This window comes from Beta vulgaris, chromosome 4 (genome assembly GCF_026745355.1).
Source record: "Beta vulgaris subsp. vulgaris cultivar EL10 chromosome 4, EL10.2, whole genome shotgun sequence".
Taxonomy (NCBI): Eukaryota; Viridiplantae; Streptophyta; class Magnoliopsida; order Caryophyllales; family Amaranthaceae; genus Beta; species Beta vulgaris.
Genome location: NC_079205.1, coordinates 51,357,944 through 51,378,915, shown reverse-complemented (window position 1 = coordinate 51,378,915; position 20,972 = coordinate 51,357,944). Strand labels below are relative to the sequence as shown.

Below are 20,972 nucleotides of genomic sequence, written 5' to 3'. Positions count from 1 at the left end.
AGAGAAAGCAACAACATCCAAGTAATGTAACCATATTATTTCATAAACACGCAAATTCAACAAAATCACAAAAATCAACATATAATTACAAATAAACTAAACTCTAACAAACTCAACAAATTCATAATATAAATCCTAACATTTTAGGAATCACAAAAAACACCGCAACTAATAGTTCAACTTCGACCTCATCTTTCATTTCTTTCCAGCCATTTTGTGAAACGATTTCTTTATTTGCCTAAAAAAATGTGACCTAATTCAAGAAATTAAGCCTAAAAATTCGAAGCACGTATAATTTTCAAATAACTAGAACAAAATTAAGCTAAAATTGATCTGAATCTAGTGATTTGCAAGTCAAAGAATGAGTAATAATTGAACTTCGAAATTAATATGAACAAAATCATGAAAAAACAAACAAAATCATACCAAAAATTCAGATCATAGAAGCAGCGAACAAACATTTGAAGGGATAGAATTAATGCGAGAAATTGATGGAACGCCGTTGAGAGAGAAGCAATAGACTATGAGAGAATTGAGCTTCAGAGAAAGTAGGATGAGAGAGAAAAACACCAGTGAAAGAGGAGGAAGAAAGAGAATTTCGTGTGGAAGGGGAGTAGGAGAGAGAATGAATCCTCACCATTCATTATCAGTATTTATTATCATTTGTCCGATTACAGATGGACGGTCTAGATTATCTGTTTTCAGTTTTTAGATCAGGAGTTGTTTTCACAAGATACCATTCTTGTCCGAAACATTGCATTGTATCGTTCGAAACGTCATCAGAGAGAAAGAAAACAACACGAGAAAACAAGTTCGCAAACTAGCGGCGCAACTCGCGAAGGACCATCCATCGTGAGGTGCAACCAACTTCTGTCCAACAACTTTGCTTTTTTGCATTTCTGGATTTGCATATAGTAACTATTTGTGTAGTGCAAATTACGTCACGAGGTACGACACAAGTCGGTCCCCTATTCTCAATTAATCTCTAGAATCATATTACACTTAAACTCCACAACTTCTTATAAATATAACAAATAATAAGCACACCTTACATACACATTTAACTATAGGCCTATAGCTGGTAAAAAAAATAACTATAGTTGTTCCAACATACTTCCTCCGTTTCTTTTTAAGTGACACATTTCTTGTTTTCACGTTTGCCAATGCATTATTTTAACCATTAATATCTTCAATTATTAATAAGTAAAAATTATAAAAAGTTGATATTAAAAAATTCACATTCAGACGAATCTAACAAGATCCCACATGACTATGTTTTTCCTAAAATGTAAATCACCAAAGCTAATTAAAGTTTAAACTATGAATTATAAACACTATGCAAATGTGTCACTTAAAAAGAAACGGAGGAAGTAATAATCATAAAAATCTTCTTGAATCCATAAGGGAAGGTTTTATTGTCTGAAAAAGTCTTTACAAATATTCCCCACACCAATACTTCATATGCAAAAGATATACTTCATATACACTTGCAGGTAAAAAAATATTACTATTCCTTCCATATAATCAAACTTCACACAACATAATAAAAAATGAACAAAATAGGTGAGCAGGGAAGGGAGGCTGGTAAATGAAATTTCCAACTCCTCAACTGAATTTTCCTGCAGTAAAACCAGAGAAACCAGAAAATGATATATTGATCGCAAAACTTTAATGTACATATCCCTGTAGTGATTCTTGTATTTCCTCCAATGTTCGTCCCTTTGTCTCTGGGACCAATATTGAGATAAATAGTAGGGCAAAAGCATTGATGCTCGTGTATAAGAAAAATGTTCCTGAAACACGAGGATGAGAAGAAGAAAGTGAGGCAGATGAGAATTGTAACTTATATCGATCAATGTCTAATTCAGAATATACACAAAATAAATCTCAACCAAAGTTTACCATAGTCATATAAGATCTGATTAGATTCGTTATGTATATTTTTCTAACATCAATTCTTTTTATAACTTTTACTTATTGGCCTGGTAATTGAAGATATTAATGTTTGAATTCATGCTAGGCAACTGAAAAACATGAAATGGTACAACTATTTCTAAACAGTTTAAATATATTTCTAAGATAATACCTTAAACATATCTTGTTAGGTACTCTGTCAAAAAATCAAGAAGGAGGTAAACATTGTACATACCAGAGGAACTCCAATCCATTAAGAAGTTAATTGTGTAGGAGACAATCCAACTACTCAATGAATACACAACAACTGCTAAGGTTCCCGCAGCTCCTTTTACGTTCATTGGGAAAATCTGGAAAAATCATGTAAGTGAAAATGATTAGCCCATAACTTTTATTGCACGTTCTGCTCAACAATGAACTGCGTTATTATGAAGTATTATATATATCTATCTCTAATTTATATATGCCTACCTCTGACATTATTATGAACGGTATCCCTCCCAGCCCAACTGGGAACGTCGCAGCAGAAATCTGTCATATAAATGTATCGACATGCGTGAAAAATGTAAGTATAACTATTATAAAGGAACGGAGGTAATATATAATACTGCTATCATGAATTGTACATGTTCTAAAAAAGATGGGTTATTCAGATGTATTAGTTGTACATAAGACCTGTGGCTGTGAAGACAATTAGGATGTTTATTAAACAATCCCATACATGTTCCGGAACCCGGAAAGCGAGTGAGAAGCATATGATTAATTAAGCCATGATCTCAATTCTTCAAGAGACTCAGATATAGACAAAAACAAATCTTGTGTTTTATGATGCCATTCTAAATTACTAGACAAAGTAGATTCAGAGAGTTATCTTTGCCTTAAAGAAAATATTGAATTACCAAAATGCCTATAAGGGCCAAATAGGGACTGAATTCTTTCATCAATCCATGTTCCTGCTCATATGAAAGAGTAAACATCAGAATAAGAAGTTAACAAAACTTGTGAAGGTCTAGGAAAATGTTGAATGTATATTATCATTAGGAAGTAAAAAGAAACCTTCATCATGAATGATAATGCCACTGAAAAGCAAGCTGTGAACATCCCAATGGCAGAATACTACAGAATCGACCAGAAAGACATGGCAAATATCAATTTTTTTTGTTATATATGCACAAAATTTCTAGTAATAAACTTGCTTGGATTTATCAAAATCTGCTCACCAGCAAAAGTGGCCGTCTTCCAAAATGATCCATCAAGAATACGCCTAGAATAGTGGGTGGAAGCTAAATGTACAAATGTAAAGAGTACTCTGCTTTAGATGAAAGAATAAATAACAGGAACAATATTTCGAAATCCTTTGCTATAAGCCATGCAGCACAGTAACAGGTGGGGTTTCACGAACGCGGTTGCCTTAGTTTCTAGAAATTTTCGAGCTTCATTAGCACGAAAATGAAGAAACCTCTGTTAGATATGATATAATCGGAAAATATATGTATGATATATTTTCCGATACTGATTATATGTCATATCTCTAACAACCTCAGGCCCCAGAAAATTATTTTTTGTGCTTCATAGTTCATAGGTTCTAATCTTCTTATATGAGTACCTGGGTAAGAGCCATTGCCACAGTCCCTATAGCTCCTGAAAATCCTGCCAAAGATAATTATAGATGTGTCAGTTTTTCCAAATCTACTGCACTCAGTTTGCAAATTACAGCCACCATTAACTTAAAACTAACCAGCTGATTCAAAAATCGTAGCCGCATAAAATATAATTCCATTTGCACCACAAAGTCCTGCTAGTGCCATTAGCCCAAGGCTTACCTACAATAGTATGTAGTTGTTTGTTCAAACATGAAAAAGGGACGATAACTTCAGTAGGTATGCAAATTCCAGGACTTACTGTGAGAGCATAAGTATATTTTTTTTGGAAAATATTATTGAATTTTTGATCTGACATACTTGCAACAGATTGATTGTAGTCCTGCAGGTAACGCAATATACAATTATCTTAGATTTTCATAAAACAAGCGGGTTTATAATCTATTCTAGGTAACAGACACTGTTAATTTAAGGTGTTTGTTACTTTGATTTCCGCTGCTTCATCAGTTATATCCGCGTTATCTCCCCTAAGACGTCTCAAAGCACCTTCGTAACCATTGCTATCACTAGCCTTCACCTGCAATATTTAGCAAGAACTATATTGTTTAATTTCATGGCACATTGGTTTAATTTACTTACCAGTTTTCAAACTTTTATCATTCCACTGTTTTCAAATACTTGCAATCAAGTCGAATGGCACGTAAATTAAGAAAGAAAGGGAATATGGCCTAGTAAATTAAGCAACTTAATTTACCTCTTTCCACTTTTTAATCATCACTAACTAGCATTTTACTCATAAATTTCATAATTGATCTTATCAGTTTTTCGTAATATTCCATCTAGTCAAAATTAGAAAATGGATATTATAACATGATAGGTTGTTCAAAAACAAATTGTAAGTAATTGGGGATAAAAATAACAATTTCAATGCAATTTGCGTAAGCAAATGTTATTACTTAATAAGAGGATTAAAGATCAAAAAACTTATAATTACAAATAATTACGAGACTTTATTGTGTTTTACTTGAAACATTAAGCATTGAAATTGTATTGAATTAGTGGTTAAATTCTCACATTTCATTTCAATGACCATGTGTTCGAATCCTAATAACTGCACATTGTTCTTTCATAGGAATGTGTTTTAATATATTTGTATTGATTTAATGCGGCGTAACTTACCAACCACCTAGGAGATTCCGGAATGACAAATGAGCCTAAGAGTTGCAATAGACATGGTAATGCACCTGAAAAAATAATATAAAATGAAATCAATACAATATGGAATATGGAAAAATCAATTGGCCTGTTTATAAGTTATATCTTGTAAATTATAATAAATAGAAGTTAGTTAGTTATAACTAACTATAAATACTCTCTTCTCTCCTTCTATTCTTGTATTGTAAAACACATATTGTAAAGTTTTATTCTCTCTCTATGAATAAATTTCTCTCTTCTCTCTAGACTAACAGCAACATTGCTAGCTATTAGTTTCTTCATGTTATCAGGCAAGATCTCGCAAGAGATCAGTTTCAACTGAAAATTGAGTTCATCATTTTGTATGAATAAAATCTTTGAATTTTCTTGTGAATCTTGAAATAATTCTTGAAATTTATAATCAATTCTTTGATTAGTGAATATGGTGATTTCTACTACAGAATCTGAGAATTCAAATTCTAAGAATTCAGAAGTTGAGTAATATTGATCCTTGTTTATCTCAAACTCTGATAATCCAACCTCAGCGTTAGTTGCGGTTCAATTTTCTGGTGTGAATTTTATGCGATAGAGCAAGAATATAAGAAGAGCATTAATTGCTAAAAATAAAGAAGTTATATCAATGGAGATTTGGTAATGCCTAATGAAAATGAAAAGAACTATCAGCAATGGAAGCGTGCTGATTACACGGTGATGAGCTGGATATTAAGCTCAATGACTGCAGGTGGCTGATATTTGGTTTTGTAGAACCTCTGCAGAATTATGGAATGAGTTACATGAAAGATTTGGACAATCTAATGGCCCATTAATCTTTCAATTGAAGAAAGAAATTGATTCTCTCAAACAAGAAAATATGACAATCATTGCATACTATGGCAAAATTAAAAGATTGTGGGATGAGTTACAGAGTTAAAGACTTCCAATATACTTTGTCTATGAACAAATGTCTTGTTCATTTCTGAAGAAGTTGAGTGATCTGGAAGCAGAAGATAAGATGATTCAATTTTTGCTTGGATTGAATAGTGGTTTTGAAACAACAATTTCTAACATCCTGTCTATGGATCCTATGCCTTCTTTAAACAAAGCATTTTCTATTGTGCAACAAATAGAAAAACAGAAAGAGATAACTGGAGTTTCTGAACACCTAGCTGAAAGTAGTGCCATGGCAGCACAACGAATGTTTAGAGGAGCTCAACAAGGCAATTTTCAGAAGTATACTGGAACTGGAAGGAAAGATTGGAAGAGAGAAAAATTAGATAAAAGATGTGATCATTGTAAAGGCAAGGGACACACTATAGACCAATGTTTTAAAATCACTGGCTATCCTGAGTGGTATAATGCCATTAAATCTTCCAAACCTGGTTCAAGAATTGCAGCAAATGTTCATATTACAAATACTGGACAAGGTGATTCTCCTCTGGATGATAATGAGGCTGCTGTTAATTCTTTGAATTCAGATATGCTATCAGCCTTATGTCAAGAAGTCTTGAAATCAATGAAAGAGAAGCAATCTATGTAACAATCTGGAGCTTTTGCTAGCTTTTCAGGTAAAACTCCTACTGTTCTATCTTGTTCTGTGTTTAAAAAGAATGATAGACACAGTTGGATAATTGATTCTGGTGCATGTGATCATATGGTGTTTGATGAGTCTTTGTTATTCAATAAAACAAGACTCTTAAAACAAAAAGATAACATATAGAATGGTAGAATGGTAGAATTGGTTGGAAATGTGATGTTAAACAAAAAGATAACATTGACTGGAGTTTTATTGGTGCAAGGATTTGAGCATAATCTTCTGTCAATTGGAAAGTTAATTGACCATACTGGTGTTAGAGTATTTTTCACTAAGGATACATGTTATTTTCAGGACCATTCTAGTAATGGTGTGATTGGAACTGGTTATAAACAACATGGATTGTATTACTTTGATGTTGAAGGATTGGCTGACACTCAGAAGATTTGGAAGAATCATGATGCTGTAAGATACTTGTAATACAGTAGACAATCTTGATGTTGGTATTTCTTTACCTAGTAAGAGTTCTACTAGTATAATGAATAAAGGCAGAGATAATGTGTCTTTAGAAGTTCTTCATGCAAGATTAGGACATGCTTCATTGTCCAAAATGAAACACATAGCAGCTTGTAAGTGTGAAGGTTTAACTGAATACAACTGTACAGTTTGTTTGCCTGCAAAGTTTCACAAACTTCCTTTTCCTATTAGTACAAGTAGAGCTTCTGAAATTTTTGAGTTGATCCATGTTGATTTATGGGGGCCATATAGAGTAGTAGCTTTGAATGGGGCTTCATACTTTCTAACTGTTCTAGATGATTGCAGTCGAGTAACTTGGACCTTTCTTCTACACAACAAGTTGCAAGTTTTGAAGACTATCAATGATTTTCTTATTATGATAGAAACACAACATAATAAGAAAATTAAGATACTTAGGTCTGACAATGGCACTGAATTGATAAAAGAACAATGTGTTCACTTGTTTGCTAATAAAGGCATCATACACCAGAAGAGTGTTCCCTATGTTCCACAACAAAATGCAAGAGTTGAAAGAAAACATAGGCATTTGCTAGAAATTGCAAGGACTCTTAGATTTCATGCTCATTTACCTAAGAAGTTCTGGGGTGATTGTGTGCTTGCTGCCACTCATATTATAAACAAGCTTCCTGTAAAGGTGTTAAAATGGAAGACACCATATGAAGTATTATTGGGTAAAAGTCCTTCTTACACTGAACTTAGAGTATTTGGATCATTATGCTTTGCTTATAATCATGCTGTGAAAAGAGATAAGTTTGATGCCGGAGCAAGAAGGTGCATCTTTATTGGATACCCTTAGGGGACAAAAGGCTTTTAAGCTTTATGATTTGGATAACCATAACACATTTGTTTCCAGAGATGTTATTTTCTTTGAAAATACATTTCCTTATGATAAACCTGTTGTATCTTCTAATATTCCTAAAGTCAAATTAATTGACTTTGGTAATGAATCTTCAAATTCTTCTCCTCATTCTGATATTCATACCACTGAAATTGATCATTGTTCTGATATAAGTGATCATAATAATTCTGATCATAATATTTCTCAACATATTTCTTCTGATTCTCATTCTTCTATTTCTCCCACCTCTTCTACTTCTATCTCTACCACATCTTCTCCTCCTGATACTCATTCTGAGCCTGTAATCCAAACCAAATCTTCTCTCAGAAAATCTTCAAGAGTTATTATTCCCAATGTGAAACTGAAAAATTTTGTTAACACATATACACCACATACTTCTGGTGCTTATTCTGATAATCAATCTCTTTCATTTGCTGTAAACTCTTGTAAGATAATTGAGCCTAAATACTACAATCAAGCTAAGAAAGATCCTAATTGGATTGAGGCTATGAATAAAGAATTGCAAGCTTTGGAAGACAATGAAACATGGGATCTCACTGTTTTACCTAAAGACAAACAAGCTATTGGGTCAAAATGGGTCTACAAGACCAAATTAAAACCTGATGGGACAGTGGAAAGATATAAAGCAAGGTTAGTTGCTATTGGGTATCAACAAATTGCTGGTCAAGACTTCAATCAGACCTTCTCTCCTGTAGCAAAGCTAGCAACTGTCAGGGTTGTGATTTTTCTTGCAGCAGTAAAACATTGGCCTCTCTATCAACTGGATGTAAATAATGCATTTTTACATGGCTTTTTAGATGAGGAAGTATACATGATACCACCTGCTGGCTATACAAAGGCTAAGATTGGAGAAGTTTGTAAGCTTAAGAAGTCTCTGTATGGTCTTAAACAGGCTTCAAGGCAGTGGAATAAGGAACTAAGTAGATTCCTAAAGTCTATTGGTTTTAAACAATCAATGCAAGACTATTCTCTTTTCACAAGATCTCTTCATGGTCAATTTTTAGTTGTCCTTGTATATGTGGATGATATGCTGTTGACAGGGACATCTATTTCTCAAATAGAAGATGTTAAATTGGCTCTTGATAAGGCTTTCACAATAAAAGACTTGGGCAGTTAAACTACTTTCTGGGTATTGAAGTAAAAAGGAATGATCAGGGTATTTTTCTATCTCAAAGGAAATATATCACTGATATTCTACTGATTGTAACATGGTTGATTGCATAGCTGCTCCACTCCTTTGTCAGTTGGCTTAAAATTATCAACAGAGGTTGGTGATGTTCTTGAAGATCCTGATGTATATAGGAGATTAGTTGGCAGGTTGTTATATCTGGGAATCACTAGACCAGATCTTTCTTATGCTGTGCAACACCTCAGTCAATTCATGCACACACCAAGAAGTCCACATTTGAGGGCTGTTATGCATGTGATAAAATATCTAAAAGGTACAATTGATCAAGGCCTGTTTTATTCTGCCAGCTCAGATTTCAATATTAATGCTTATAGTGATTCTGATTGGGGTGCATGCCAATTCAGTAGTAGATCACTAAGTTCATATGCAGTATTTCTTGGCTCTAATCTTGTGTCTTGGAAGACAAAGAAACAACAAACAGTGAGCAAATCATCAACTGAAGCAGAATATAGGAGCATGTCATCTGCTGCTTCTGAACTTGTCTGGGTTCATGGTCTTCTTGAAGACTTACAAGTCACTGTTGCTCTTCCTATATCATTACATTGTGATAATAAATCTGCAGAACACTTGGCCAAGAATCCTATGTTCCATGAAAAGACCAAGCATCTTAAGAGAGATATGCACTACATAAGGGAGCAAGTAGAGGCTGGATTCTTACAAACATTTCATGTGTCTAGTGCTGATCAACTTGCTGATATCTTAACAAAGACTCTGAATTCTCAACAGCATCATACTCTTAGTCTCAAGCTTGGACTTACATCTTTGGTCCAGCTTGAAGGGGGTGTATAAGTTATATCTTGTAAATTATAATAAATAGAAGTTAGTTAGTTATAACTAACTATAAATACTCTCTTCTCTCCTTCTATTCTAGTATTGTAAAACACATATTGTAAGAGTTTTATTCTCTCTCTATGAATAAGATTTCTCTTCCTTCTCTCTAGACTAACAGCAACATTGCTTAGCTGATTAGTTTCTTCACTGTTAAATTAACCAACTTGATTAGGCTATATGAAGCCAGGGTTTCAATCAGTGTCACATAGTTTGTGGATCGCTTCGAATCGTGGAATGGATACTGTATTGGCAAATAATATCTTTGTATAGCAAATATCTTCACACAATTCACTAGTTGGCTAAATTTCAGATCATCAGGGGTACATTTTTGGTTCGATGTTTGGGGTAATGGTTCACTTTAGGATATTATTCGGTTCACTCATGCATTTTTCGACTCTTATTCCTTCATGATTAAAGAAAAATGAAGTTTTTTTCAATAACCAAAAAAAAAAGAAAATATGAAGTTGAAAAGTCAAAAATGTTAATAAGTGAATAGACATAATCAAAACTTAAAATAAAAACCCATTCAACTTCTGTCACATGAAATTTGATTGCCTAAAACAAACAGTTTCCGTTTAAGAGAGAAATAGTCGAAGTGTACTGTGTACAACTGTCCACACATCATGTGAGTACCTTTTCCTTTCCACCTCATATTAATTAATTGGAGTTATTTTGACTTTTCCATCCCCACCTCATCAAACCCTCTCTCTCTCTCTCCCGAACAATCTACATTCTATTCTCCTCTTTCTTTCTTCTAGCAACCAGCAGCCAGTAGCTGACAACTGGAAAAGAAGTAGGTGAACTTGCATTACCAGGACGACCTAAAGCCCCAAATCACCTTTCTCCTTCCCCTTGATTAAATGGCTCAATTATCAGATCTAGGGCTTCTGAAATTTTGCTATGCCAATTTGGCCGAATTGGATAGCCTACCCTAGGGATTTGGCTCGTCTATGAACCGCGTTTCGGTAGGAGCGAACTATGTGACACTTGTTTCAATAAGGCTGATGCTTGATATAGATAATGCTCCCTACCCAGATTATTTACCACATTTTACTTTTTGGGCTGTCTCAACTCATTTATCGCCTAACTTTTTTTTGATAATATTTGTCACTCTAATTTTTCTCTTTAGTTGGAATCCATTATCACACATGCCGTCCTTTTCTTGCTAGTTTTTCACTCTCCTAAAACTTCTAGAAAAAGTGTGTGATAAATAAATTGGGATAGAGAAAGTACCAGCAGTCCAGCAGTGTAAGACTAAAACAAACAAATGAAGCAAAATGTTACCTATTAAAGCTAAGACGTGCCAGTTTGTCACAAGCCCGACAAGGAAAGCAAACGCTATCCCACAGGAGATCATCAACTGGAAAGAAATAGGAAGTGGATACATAATTAGTGATGAATTCTGTAAATCTTCTCAATTTATAAAGTTAAGACTAAAGAATATACTGCTTAAACTTACTTGATGGAGAAGCACCGCACCCCCTCGGAGGTTCTTTGGTGTTATTTCTGCAATGTATACAGGAACCTGTTTTTGGCAATCAAATGATTTTTTTCTGTTAAATTATAATGTAATTTTGGCGGTAAGTAGAGGAAGTGTACAATTAGAAATAGTGTTATAGTGTATAGGAAATATTTACCACATAACTGTAAAGTCCTCCGGCAAAACCCATGATAATTCTACCAAGATCAAGGGACCAAGCAGCCTTCAATTAACCACGCACAAAATTAGACCTTCTTCATAGTTTCAAACAAAAACAATTTGGCAAGTTTGGAAACCTAAAAACGAGATTAATAACCTGTGAAAATGCTATAGCAAGCCATCCAACGAGTGAGAGTACGCTTGATAATCCCATTGTCTGCACCAAACCCATGTCGATCATAATTAATTGAAAGCTCACTTGAAATGGATAACAAACATGACTTGAGTAAACCTATTAAAAATCAAGTAATCAATCCAACCCAATATTGGGTCTTGAACAAAACATTGTGACTCAATGTTGAACCCATGTTTATTGTATACATGTGAGTTGTTCACTTATTCCCAATTGGAGAAAGACGAGATAATGTGCACATTAGAAGCTAGAGGAATTACTCCTACCATTGCCAATTGTTTTTATTATGAAACTTCTTTTAGACTTGTAAGTGGACTAAACTCTCCTTTTTTTATTGGATTTGCATTCTTGGTTAATGCAAGATATTATTTGGAGCCAAATATCAATTGTATACTCAGGCTTGACTATGAATAGTGAAAAACTGCGAGAACTACGTCTTAATAATATTTTAACCCGCTTCTGGGTCATGAATAAGCGTTCATGGTCACGACCCAGAATAACCTGAGCAGAGAAAACTCAAATCCAAAACTATTTGATACCAAATCAAACCAACCCGTTTGAGTTTTGACAGGTTGAGCATCAAAATGGAAAGACAACTTACACCACGCCGACCAATGTAATCTGTTAATGTACCACATGCTAGTGAACCTATCAGTTGACCGACTGTAAGTATTGATCCAAATAGCGAATACTGCAATAAGAGAAGAAGCTTATTAGTTGAGAGAAAGCTCGTTATAAGCGAAGTAGTATTTTTAATGCAAATTATAATAACATGTTACGGGATAAGTATTGTTTATTTTTTGTAATGCATGCAAGGGGATGAAAAGCTTGTAATGTTACAACTGAAAATCAATGGTAGCCATTCTACCTCATCCTCATGCATGTAGCCCCCCATGAACAATTAATTGTGAGTTATAGGCGTTTTAAAATGTGTAATATCGCATGTGTTAGTTATGACAATTGGGTTCACAATTTCACAAAATAAAATCGGATTTTTCACCAAATACTCCCGACAAATTAAAAAATTCACCATATACCTTCAATGTTTCAAAAATGCACCATACTCCTTGAGTTTTTCGAAAACGTTCACCAAATGCCCTTTTTATAACTTCCGTTAACTCACTGTTAACTTTATTTACCATTTTGCCATTATTAAGCCATAATCCTAAAATCTAAACCCTAATCCTAAACAATAACCCAATACCTAATCCACCCTTAACCCAAACCCTAACCCCCTGCCAGCCCCCACCCCCACCACCTTCACACCAACCACTGCAACATCTAACAATTAATTTATAACCACCCCTAACCCAATTATTATTATTGTTGTTGCTGTTGTTATTATGCTATATGCAGTCCTTAGGGCTGTATATAAGACATAAATGCGCTACCATAATGAAAATAAGTTGTTAATTTATGGAAAAATTATGCATCAACCGATGTAATAAATGATCAATCAATGCATTTTTTTTTTCATTTTTAACTTCTTATATGCAGTCGTTAAGGCTGGATATAGCTTTTTCCTATTATTATTATTTTTGTTGTTGTTGTTGTTATTATTATTACTATTATTATGCAATAACAATTTGTTAGATGTTGCATACAACTATTTAAATTAAATACTTCTGTTGCGAAATTGATTCAATATGGAGGTGATTAATTTAAATGGTGTTTTAAATTATTCATTTGTAAATACTTGATATTTTGTAAATATTAAAGTATTTTGAATATAAGAGTTTATAATTAAAGTTAAAAAGTTAAATAACGAAAAACCTAAAATGAGCAAAAAAAAGTTGCAAAATGATGTAAAAATGTTAAATGAACAAAAATATAACATAAGCAAAATATAAAATGAGGAAAAATGTTGTCAAATGAGCAACATCTTCATAAAATGAAGAAAAATGAGAGGTTCTCACCATAAGGGTGGTTCTCATATGAACTTAAACCTATACATATACAATATTATTTTCCATGCAACGATGAATAGCAACAATCATGCAATTTGCAATTGTTCTAACTATCACTTATGATGTTTATTTGAACGAAGGCAGACATATAATTAATCGTCTAGATGTATGCAATATTGAGCAGATAAAGAGCTTTCTGGCATAAGTAATCAAGATGAAAAAGCATAAATAACCAACTTACATCTGCTGTTGAAAGCCCCAAATCCCCGATGATTCCAGACTGTGCAGGAGAGGAATAACCCCACTATAGCAATGATGAAGACTACATTAGTACCATGTATATATAATGTATCATGTTAGCTAAAACTATTACTTCCTCCGTTCCAATTTAATTATGACACTTTTTATTTTAGGATATATTATGACACTATTACTTCCTCTTTCCAATTTCATTATGACACTTTTTATTTTAAGGGAAGAGAAGGGGATATAAAAAATACTAAATCTTGTTATACCCTTAAGTGACAAATACAAATTCACCCATTATATACTCAATTAACAAAATATTTACATCTTCTTTGATTTATTTGTTGAGATTAATGTTATTAATATATAATTAAATTAAGCTTACATGTACAGCTGGCACAAGTTAGTTGCTAGTTAGTTATAAGTTGTTAGAAAGTTGTTATCTCTGATTGTATAAATATGGATCCTTCTTGATTAAGGAGGTCAGATTCCAGAGAAATAATATTACAACTTCTTTCTTGCATTTCTCTCTCTATTATCTTCTTCTGATTTCACAATTAACATTGATGAAATTCTTCATGGTATCAGAGCTACGGAACTCTGAGTCAGTATTTCCGCATTTTTTTTCCACTGATTCCTCTTGATTTTTCTTTCAATTTCTCTAAATTTCATCTTCTTGATTCTTGATTTTCTTCTGATTTCTTCATCTTCTCTTCTTTTCTTCTATCAAATCATGGCAAATTCTTCTGATTCAATATCCAAATCTAAATTAAGCTCAGAAAATGTTGTATCCAGTTACATCGACCCTTATTTTCTGTCAAATGGTGATAATACTAATCATTCTATCACAAATCATACTTTTAATGGCAATAACTTCATCAATTGGAATCGTGCTGTTAGAATTGCCTTGATTGCAAGAAATAAACTCGGATTTCTTGATGGAACACTACAGAAACCTGCCATTGACTCTGCTGATTATCAAAAATGGATTCGAAATGATCATATGGTCATGTCATGGCTTTCAAATACCATGGAGAAATCGATTGCTGAAAATTTCTTGTTTGCTGATTCTACTCATCAATTCTGGAATGAAGTAGTTGAAAGGTATGGCCACACAAATGTTCCTCAATTACATAATCTTCATAAAACTTTGATGAAAGTTGAACAAGGCAAAACAATCAATTGCTGAATATTATAGTAAAATGAAAAGAGTTTGGGATGAGATTCATGTTTTAGAAGGATTTCCTGATTGTTCTTGTGGAGCAATTGCAAATTGTAGCTGTAGTTTGTTGAAGAGAATTTTAGAAGCTGATCAACGTATGAAACTCATTCAATTTGTTTCTGGATTGAATGAATCTTATGACTTAACTAGTCAGAATTTGCTAAGTAGTGATCCATTACCTACTATAAATCGTGCTTTTCATATTCTTCAACAAGTAGAAAGACAAAACATGAACAATTTCAAGGTTGACAAAGTTGAAATGAGTGCATTATTAGCATCTCAAACTTCCACTGGTCTGAATTATGGTGGTCAGAATGGTCAGAATTATTCTGGTGGCCAGAAATATTTTGGAAAAAGAGATTTTAAGAGGATGAAAACTGATAGATTGTGTGATCATTGTAAAATGAGAGGCCATACCATGGACAGTTGCTTTAAGCTTGTTGGATATCCAGAGTGGTATTTAAATTTGAAAGGGAAATCTCAGCCTAAGTTGGTTGCTCATGTTCAAGAAGCATGTATTTTAGGAAATTCTCCTCTGGAGTTTGAGAATTATGATCATACTGGAGCTTCTTCTAATACTGGTGGCATGGATTCTGTTGTAATGAAGAATATGTTTCAAGAATTTGTCAAAATTATGCAGACAAAATTAGAAAATGCTTCTTCTCAGAACTACACTGCAGTTAACTTTGCAGGTATTGCTTATGTTTCTAATGCAGCTTCTTTAGCACATGATTTTGATTCAACATCTTGGATCATAGACACTGGAGCTACTGATCATATGGCATCAAATCAGCATTTGTTTGCATCTATTCATGCATTAAAACATCCAATCAAAGTTGGTTTGCCTGATGGTTCTCAAAAACTTGTTAAACATGCTGGAACAGTTCATCTTACCTCCCATATTATCTTGTATAATGTTCTTTTTCTTCCAGATTTTAAACATAATTTACTTTATGTTGGGAAATTACTTGATCAAAATAAGTTGGTAGCCCAATTTGATCAAGATCAATGTGTTTTTCAGGACCTTCACACTAGACAAATAAAAGGATCTGGCAAGAGATGTTCTGGACTTTACAAATTTCATGTTGTTCCTACTACTCATGCTGTTACTCCTACTGTTGCTAGTCATAATTCCTTTGTAAATACTAGCTTCAGCAAACCTAGTTTACATACTGTTCATAGTAGACTAGGTCACCCTTCTGTTCATACTTTGAAACACTTACAGTTACCATATGATGGCAATAAATTGGATGCTTTTGATTGTGAATCTTGCATATTTGCTAAACATCATAAAATGACATTTCCTATTTCATCTAGTATGGCTGAATGTGCTTTTGATCTTGTGCATATTGATCTTTGGGGCCCTTACAAAACCCCTTGCTTATCTGGAGCTACATACTTTCTTACAATCCTTGATGATCATACAAGAGTGACTTGGACACACCTTCTTCACTCTAAAACACAAGTTACTGGCATCATTTCTGGTTTCTTGGCTTACATACATACTCAGTTTGGCAGAGAAGTTAAATCAATTAGAAGTGATAATGGTACAGAGATCATTCAAGCTTCTTGTAAAACCTTGTTTATTGACAAAGGTATTATTCATCAGAGAAGCATCCCTGGTAATCCACAGCAAAATGGCAGAGTTGAACGCAAGCATAGACATTTGTTAGAAACTGCTAGAGCCATTCAATTTCCTGCTTCTCTTCCCACAAAATTCTGGGGTGATTGTTTGCTTGCTGCTACTTATCTAATAAATCTTCTTCCCAGTTCAGTGTTACATTGGCAAACTCCATATGAAATTCTCATGAAAAAACCTCCTTCATATGTTCATCTCAGAACTATAGGATGCCTTTGTTATCCTGCTATTAAAACACATGACAAATTTGCTCCTAGATCCAAAAGATGTATTTTTCTTGGATATCCATATGCTCAAAAGGGCTACAAACTCTATGATCTTGATTCTCACAAGCTAATTCTTAGCAGAGATGTGATATTCATTGAAGATCAATTTCCTTTTCAGACTTCTAACTTCACCTCTCCTACTTCTACCTCTTCTTGTCCTCCTATTACTATCATGGATGTTCCTTTTGATAGTCTTTCTTCACAACATGCTTCTAATCCTTCTACTATTCCTCCATTTCCAAATGAATCCCCTGATCAGCCTTCTAATTCATCTCCTAATTCACCATCAGTCACTATACCTATTAATTCATCTCCTATTCCTTCTTCTTCTTCTATTTTAGATACAAATGTTATTTCTCCTTCTCCTCAGCGTGATATAAATCCTTCTACTCTTGCTGTGAGACAATCTTCTAGAGTTTCTAAACTTCCTGACAAATTTTAGGATTTTATTGTCACTTTGCCTACTTCTTCATTACCTTCTCACAATTCTTCTTCTGATTCCTTGGCTTTTAAGGTTTCATCTGAACCTACTGTAGCACATTTAGATGGTTCTTCCATCAAAAGTCTCTCTAACATGCTATCTACTACTGAGCCTTCTTGTTACAATCAGGCTAAAGATGATCCTCAGTGGATTGATGCTATGAATGCAGAAATTAAAGCCCTTGAAGCCAATGATACTTGGGATCTTATTTCACTTCCTTCAGATAAATCTGCTATAGGGTGTAAGTGGGTTTACAAAGTCAAGTTCAAACCTGATGGTACAATTAAAAGATATAAGGCTCAATTGGTTGCTAGGGGAGATAAACAAGTATATGGGAAGGATTTCAAGTATACTTTCAGCCCTGTTGCAAGGTTCACTACAGTGAGAGTCATTATAGCTTTGGCAGCTGCTATGAACTGGAACCTACAGCAACTTGACATCAATAATGCTTTTTTACATGGCTATATTGATGAAGAGCTTTATATGCATCCTCCACCTGGCTACTCCAAGGCATTACCAGGTCAGGTATGCAAGTTGAAACGTTCTTTATATGGTCTTAGAAAGGCCAGCAGACAATGGAATATTGAACTCAGCAAATTTTTGATTCGTCTTGGTTTTGTTCAATCAAAACAAGACTATTCTATGTTTACTAGACATGATGGTTCTGATTTTACTGTTATTGTTGCCTATGTGGATGATCTATTGGTTACTGCCAGCAATTTACATCTTATTACTGAAGTAAAACAAGCTTTGCACAAAGCTTTCACCATTAAAGACCTTGGTGACCTCAAATATTTCCTTGGAATTGAGGTAACTAGGTCTACTTCTGGCATCTTGCTTAATCAGAGGAAGTATATTCTTGACTTACTCACTGCTACCAAGATGGATAATTGTAAGGTTGCACCATTTCCTCTACCCAAGGGTCTCAAGCTAAGTACTATTGAAGGGACTCTTATAGCAGATCCTGAAGTTTATAGAAGAATTGTGGGGAAACTCTTATATCTGAACATGACTAGACCAGACATATCCTATGCTGTTCAACAGCTTAGTCAGTTCTTATAGCTCCTAGGACTCCACATTATGCTGCTGCTCTTCATGTTCTTAAGTATCTCAAGGGAACTCTTAATCATGGTTTGTTTTATGCTTCCAATAATTCTCTTCTTCTTAGAGCATATAGTGATGCTGATTGGGGTACTTGTGCTTATACTGGAAGGTCTCTCACTGGCTTTTGTGTTTTTCTTGGTGATTCCTTAATCTCATGGAAAACTAAGAAACAAAAGGTTATTTCTAAAAGTTCCACAGAAGCTGAGTACATGTCTATGAGTCAGACCACCAGTGAGATTGTATGGATTGAAGGGTTGCTTCAAGATTTAATGGTGCATGTTTCTACACCTATCACATTGTTCTGTGACAACAAATCTGCTCAGTACATAGCTGAAAACACAGTTATTCAGGAAAGAACAAAGCATCTTAAGTTGGATTGTCATAACATTAGAGAACATGTGGATTCCAAGTTTCTTTCTTTAAGTCATGTTCAGTCATCTCTCCAACTTGCAGATATAATGACAAAGCCTTTGGCTGCTGATCAACATCATTTTCTTTCTGCCAAGATTGGTCTGGTTACTCAACCTCCTGCCAGTCCATCTTGAGGGGGGGATGTTGAGATTAATGTTATTAATATATAATTAAATTAAGCTTACATGTACAGCTGGCACAAGTTAGTTGCTAGTTAGTTATAAGTTGTTAGAAAGTTGTTATCTTTGATTGTATAAATATGGATCCTTCTTGATTAAGGAGGTCAGATTCCAGAGAAATAATATTACAACTTCTTTCTTGCATTTCTCTCTCTATTATCTTCTTCTGATTTCACAATTAACATTGATGAAATTCTTCATTATTGGTTTTCAAAAACAGAAGAAAAATATACAATAAACTTTATGAATAATTTTTCATATATATTATTATGCAATTGACCTTTTGTTTGTTTTCGTACGCATCACATGCATACAATAATAATGATATTTACTCGCAATTGCCAAGCTAGCTTATCTAACTACCAAATAACTATCCTTTAATATTTCTCTTTTCTACCAATACCTTGTTCGTGTAAGTGTGCGTTACTAAGAAAAGGAAATAAACCTTTAAAATCATTTATTTACTATATGTCACCCAATCTTATTGGTGGATGAGAGTTATTCTTTGCTTTATTTCTTTTTAACAAATAAGTACTAGTTAACGTACACAAAGTTCGTGTAGGGAGCATTAGAGCAATACATTTATTATGAGTAGAGGCGAGAGAAAAAGAGCTTACAGCACATCCTAGGACGAAGGAGCCACAAACGGCGGTGAAGATGCTGAAGATGAGAACCACCGTGACGCCGCCTTCACTAGCACTACTAGTGGGCCTCTTCTCCTCCAACTTCAACAGCAGCTCCTCCTCCATGTTCTTCTTGGTCTTGCCTTTATTCGACTTCTGGTGTACTGTGTTAATAATGTGCTGTATATACACGAAGATTATATTTAGGTATATGTAATGTATTTCATGTGATCCTAATATATTGTGAAGAGTTGTTGGCTGTTTAATTAGTCAAGAACTGTGTACCGTGTGGAGCATAAGAAAATTTGATTATTATGTTAGTCCATTATTAGCGGCTTAGTCAATTTTAAAAAATTATTGAGAAGGTTTTTATAAAAGTTTTCGTGTAGATGGAACTAACCTAGTGAGGATGATTAGAAACTCTAACTACCCTTTCGGCCCCTCCCACTTTCACACAATTGCCAAGTAAATTTGAGAATTACGTACATATATATTGCAGAAAAATACCAACTTGCTAAATGAAATACAAGCATTACAATCTTAAACCCCTTAGAAGACATTTAAATTTTAATCCAACGTTTAAGGCATGTCATACTATGTTGATCTAAAGTAACATACAATTTGTTGCAACATTTACTTGATCCATAATTGTTATTTCGACAATAGCTTTAGAGGTAACTTTTAATGTTTAAACTAAGTCCAAATTCTAATAGTGGTCAAAAGTTGTGTTTGGTAAAGTAATGTTTGGAGTAGCTTTTAGTATTTCAACTTAGTGTTTTGGAAATGTTATAAAATATTAACTTATGGGGTTGAGGTAACTTTTGGTGTAGCTTTTGAAGGTTAAATATAGTTTGCAACATTTACTCAATCCATAATTGTTAGTTCAACTATAGCTTTGGAGGTAACTTTTAATGTTTAGACTAAGTCCAAATTCTAATAGTGGTCAAAAGTTGTGTTTGGCAAAGTAGTGTTTGGAGTAGCTTTTAGTATTTCAATTAGTGTTTTGAAAATGTTATCATAAATATTAAATTATGGGGTAGAGTTAACTTTTTGCGCAGCTTTTGAAGGTTAAATATAGTTTTTTTTATGTTATTTTTATTTTTTGAAAACTAACAGGTAGTTTTACCTAACATTAATTATTAGAAGTTATATTCACAGTTAAACTCTAACAGTTAATGGGCGTGTTCGACACAAGCTTTTTAAGTACCTTTTGGTGTCTTGACTCGGTCAGAATACTAATTACAAAAAATAATAGTGTTTGGCAATATAGTGGTGTATGGAAGATTTTAGTGGTACAAGTAGTGTTTTAGTAGTGTTTTCCAAAAGCTAGAATTTGGAACTTTTGGGGTACCGTTTAGTGGTGTATATATAAATTATATATAAAATTTTTGTTTGAATTTTTAAGT

The 20,972-nt window shown here is 33.8% G+C and overlaps 1 protein-coding gene across 1 annotated transcript; it reads right to left on the bottom strand.

Moving 5' to 3' along the window:
- Positions 1-1,374: 1,374 nt before the first annotated feature.
- On the bottom strand, positions 1,375-19,798 carry LOC104891046 (sugar transporter ERD6-like 5). The gene is made up of 18 exons (XM_010676688.4): positions 19,561-19,798; positions 13,637-13,699; positions 12,090-12,179; positions 11,453-11,512; positions 11,294-11,359; positions 11,116-11,181; positions 10,941-11,016; positions 4,695-4,759; positions 4,000-4,092; positions 3,817-3,897; positions 3,653-3,737; positions 3,521-3,564; positions 3,135-3,197; positions 2,971-3,030; positions 2,814-2,867; positions 2,386-2,445; positions 2,150-2,264; positions 1,375-1,793 (listed from the first exon to the last, which is right to left on the bottom strand). The coding sequence occupies exons 1-18, from the start codon at positions 19,690-19,692 to the stop codon at positions 1,669-1,671; spliced, it is 1,398 nt and encodes a 465-aa protein (XP_010674990.1). The 5' UTR covers positions 19,693-19,798; the 3' UTR covers positions 1,375-1,668.
- Between the last annotated feature and the right edge of the window lie 1,174 nt (positions 19,799-20,972).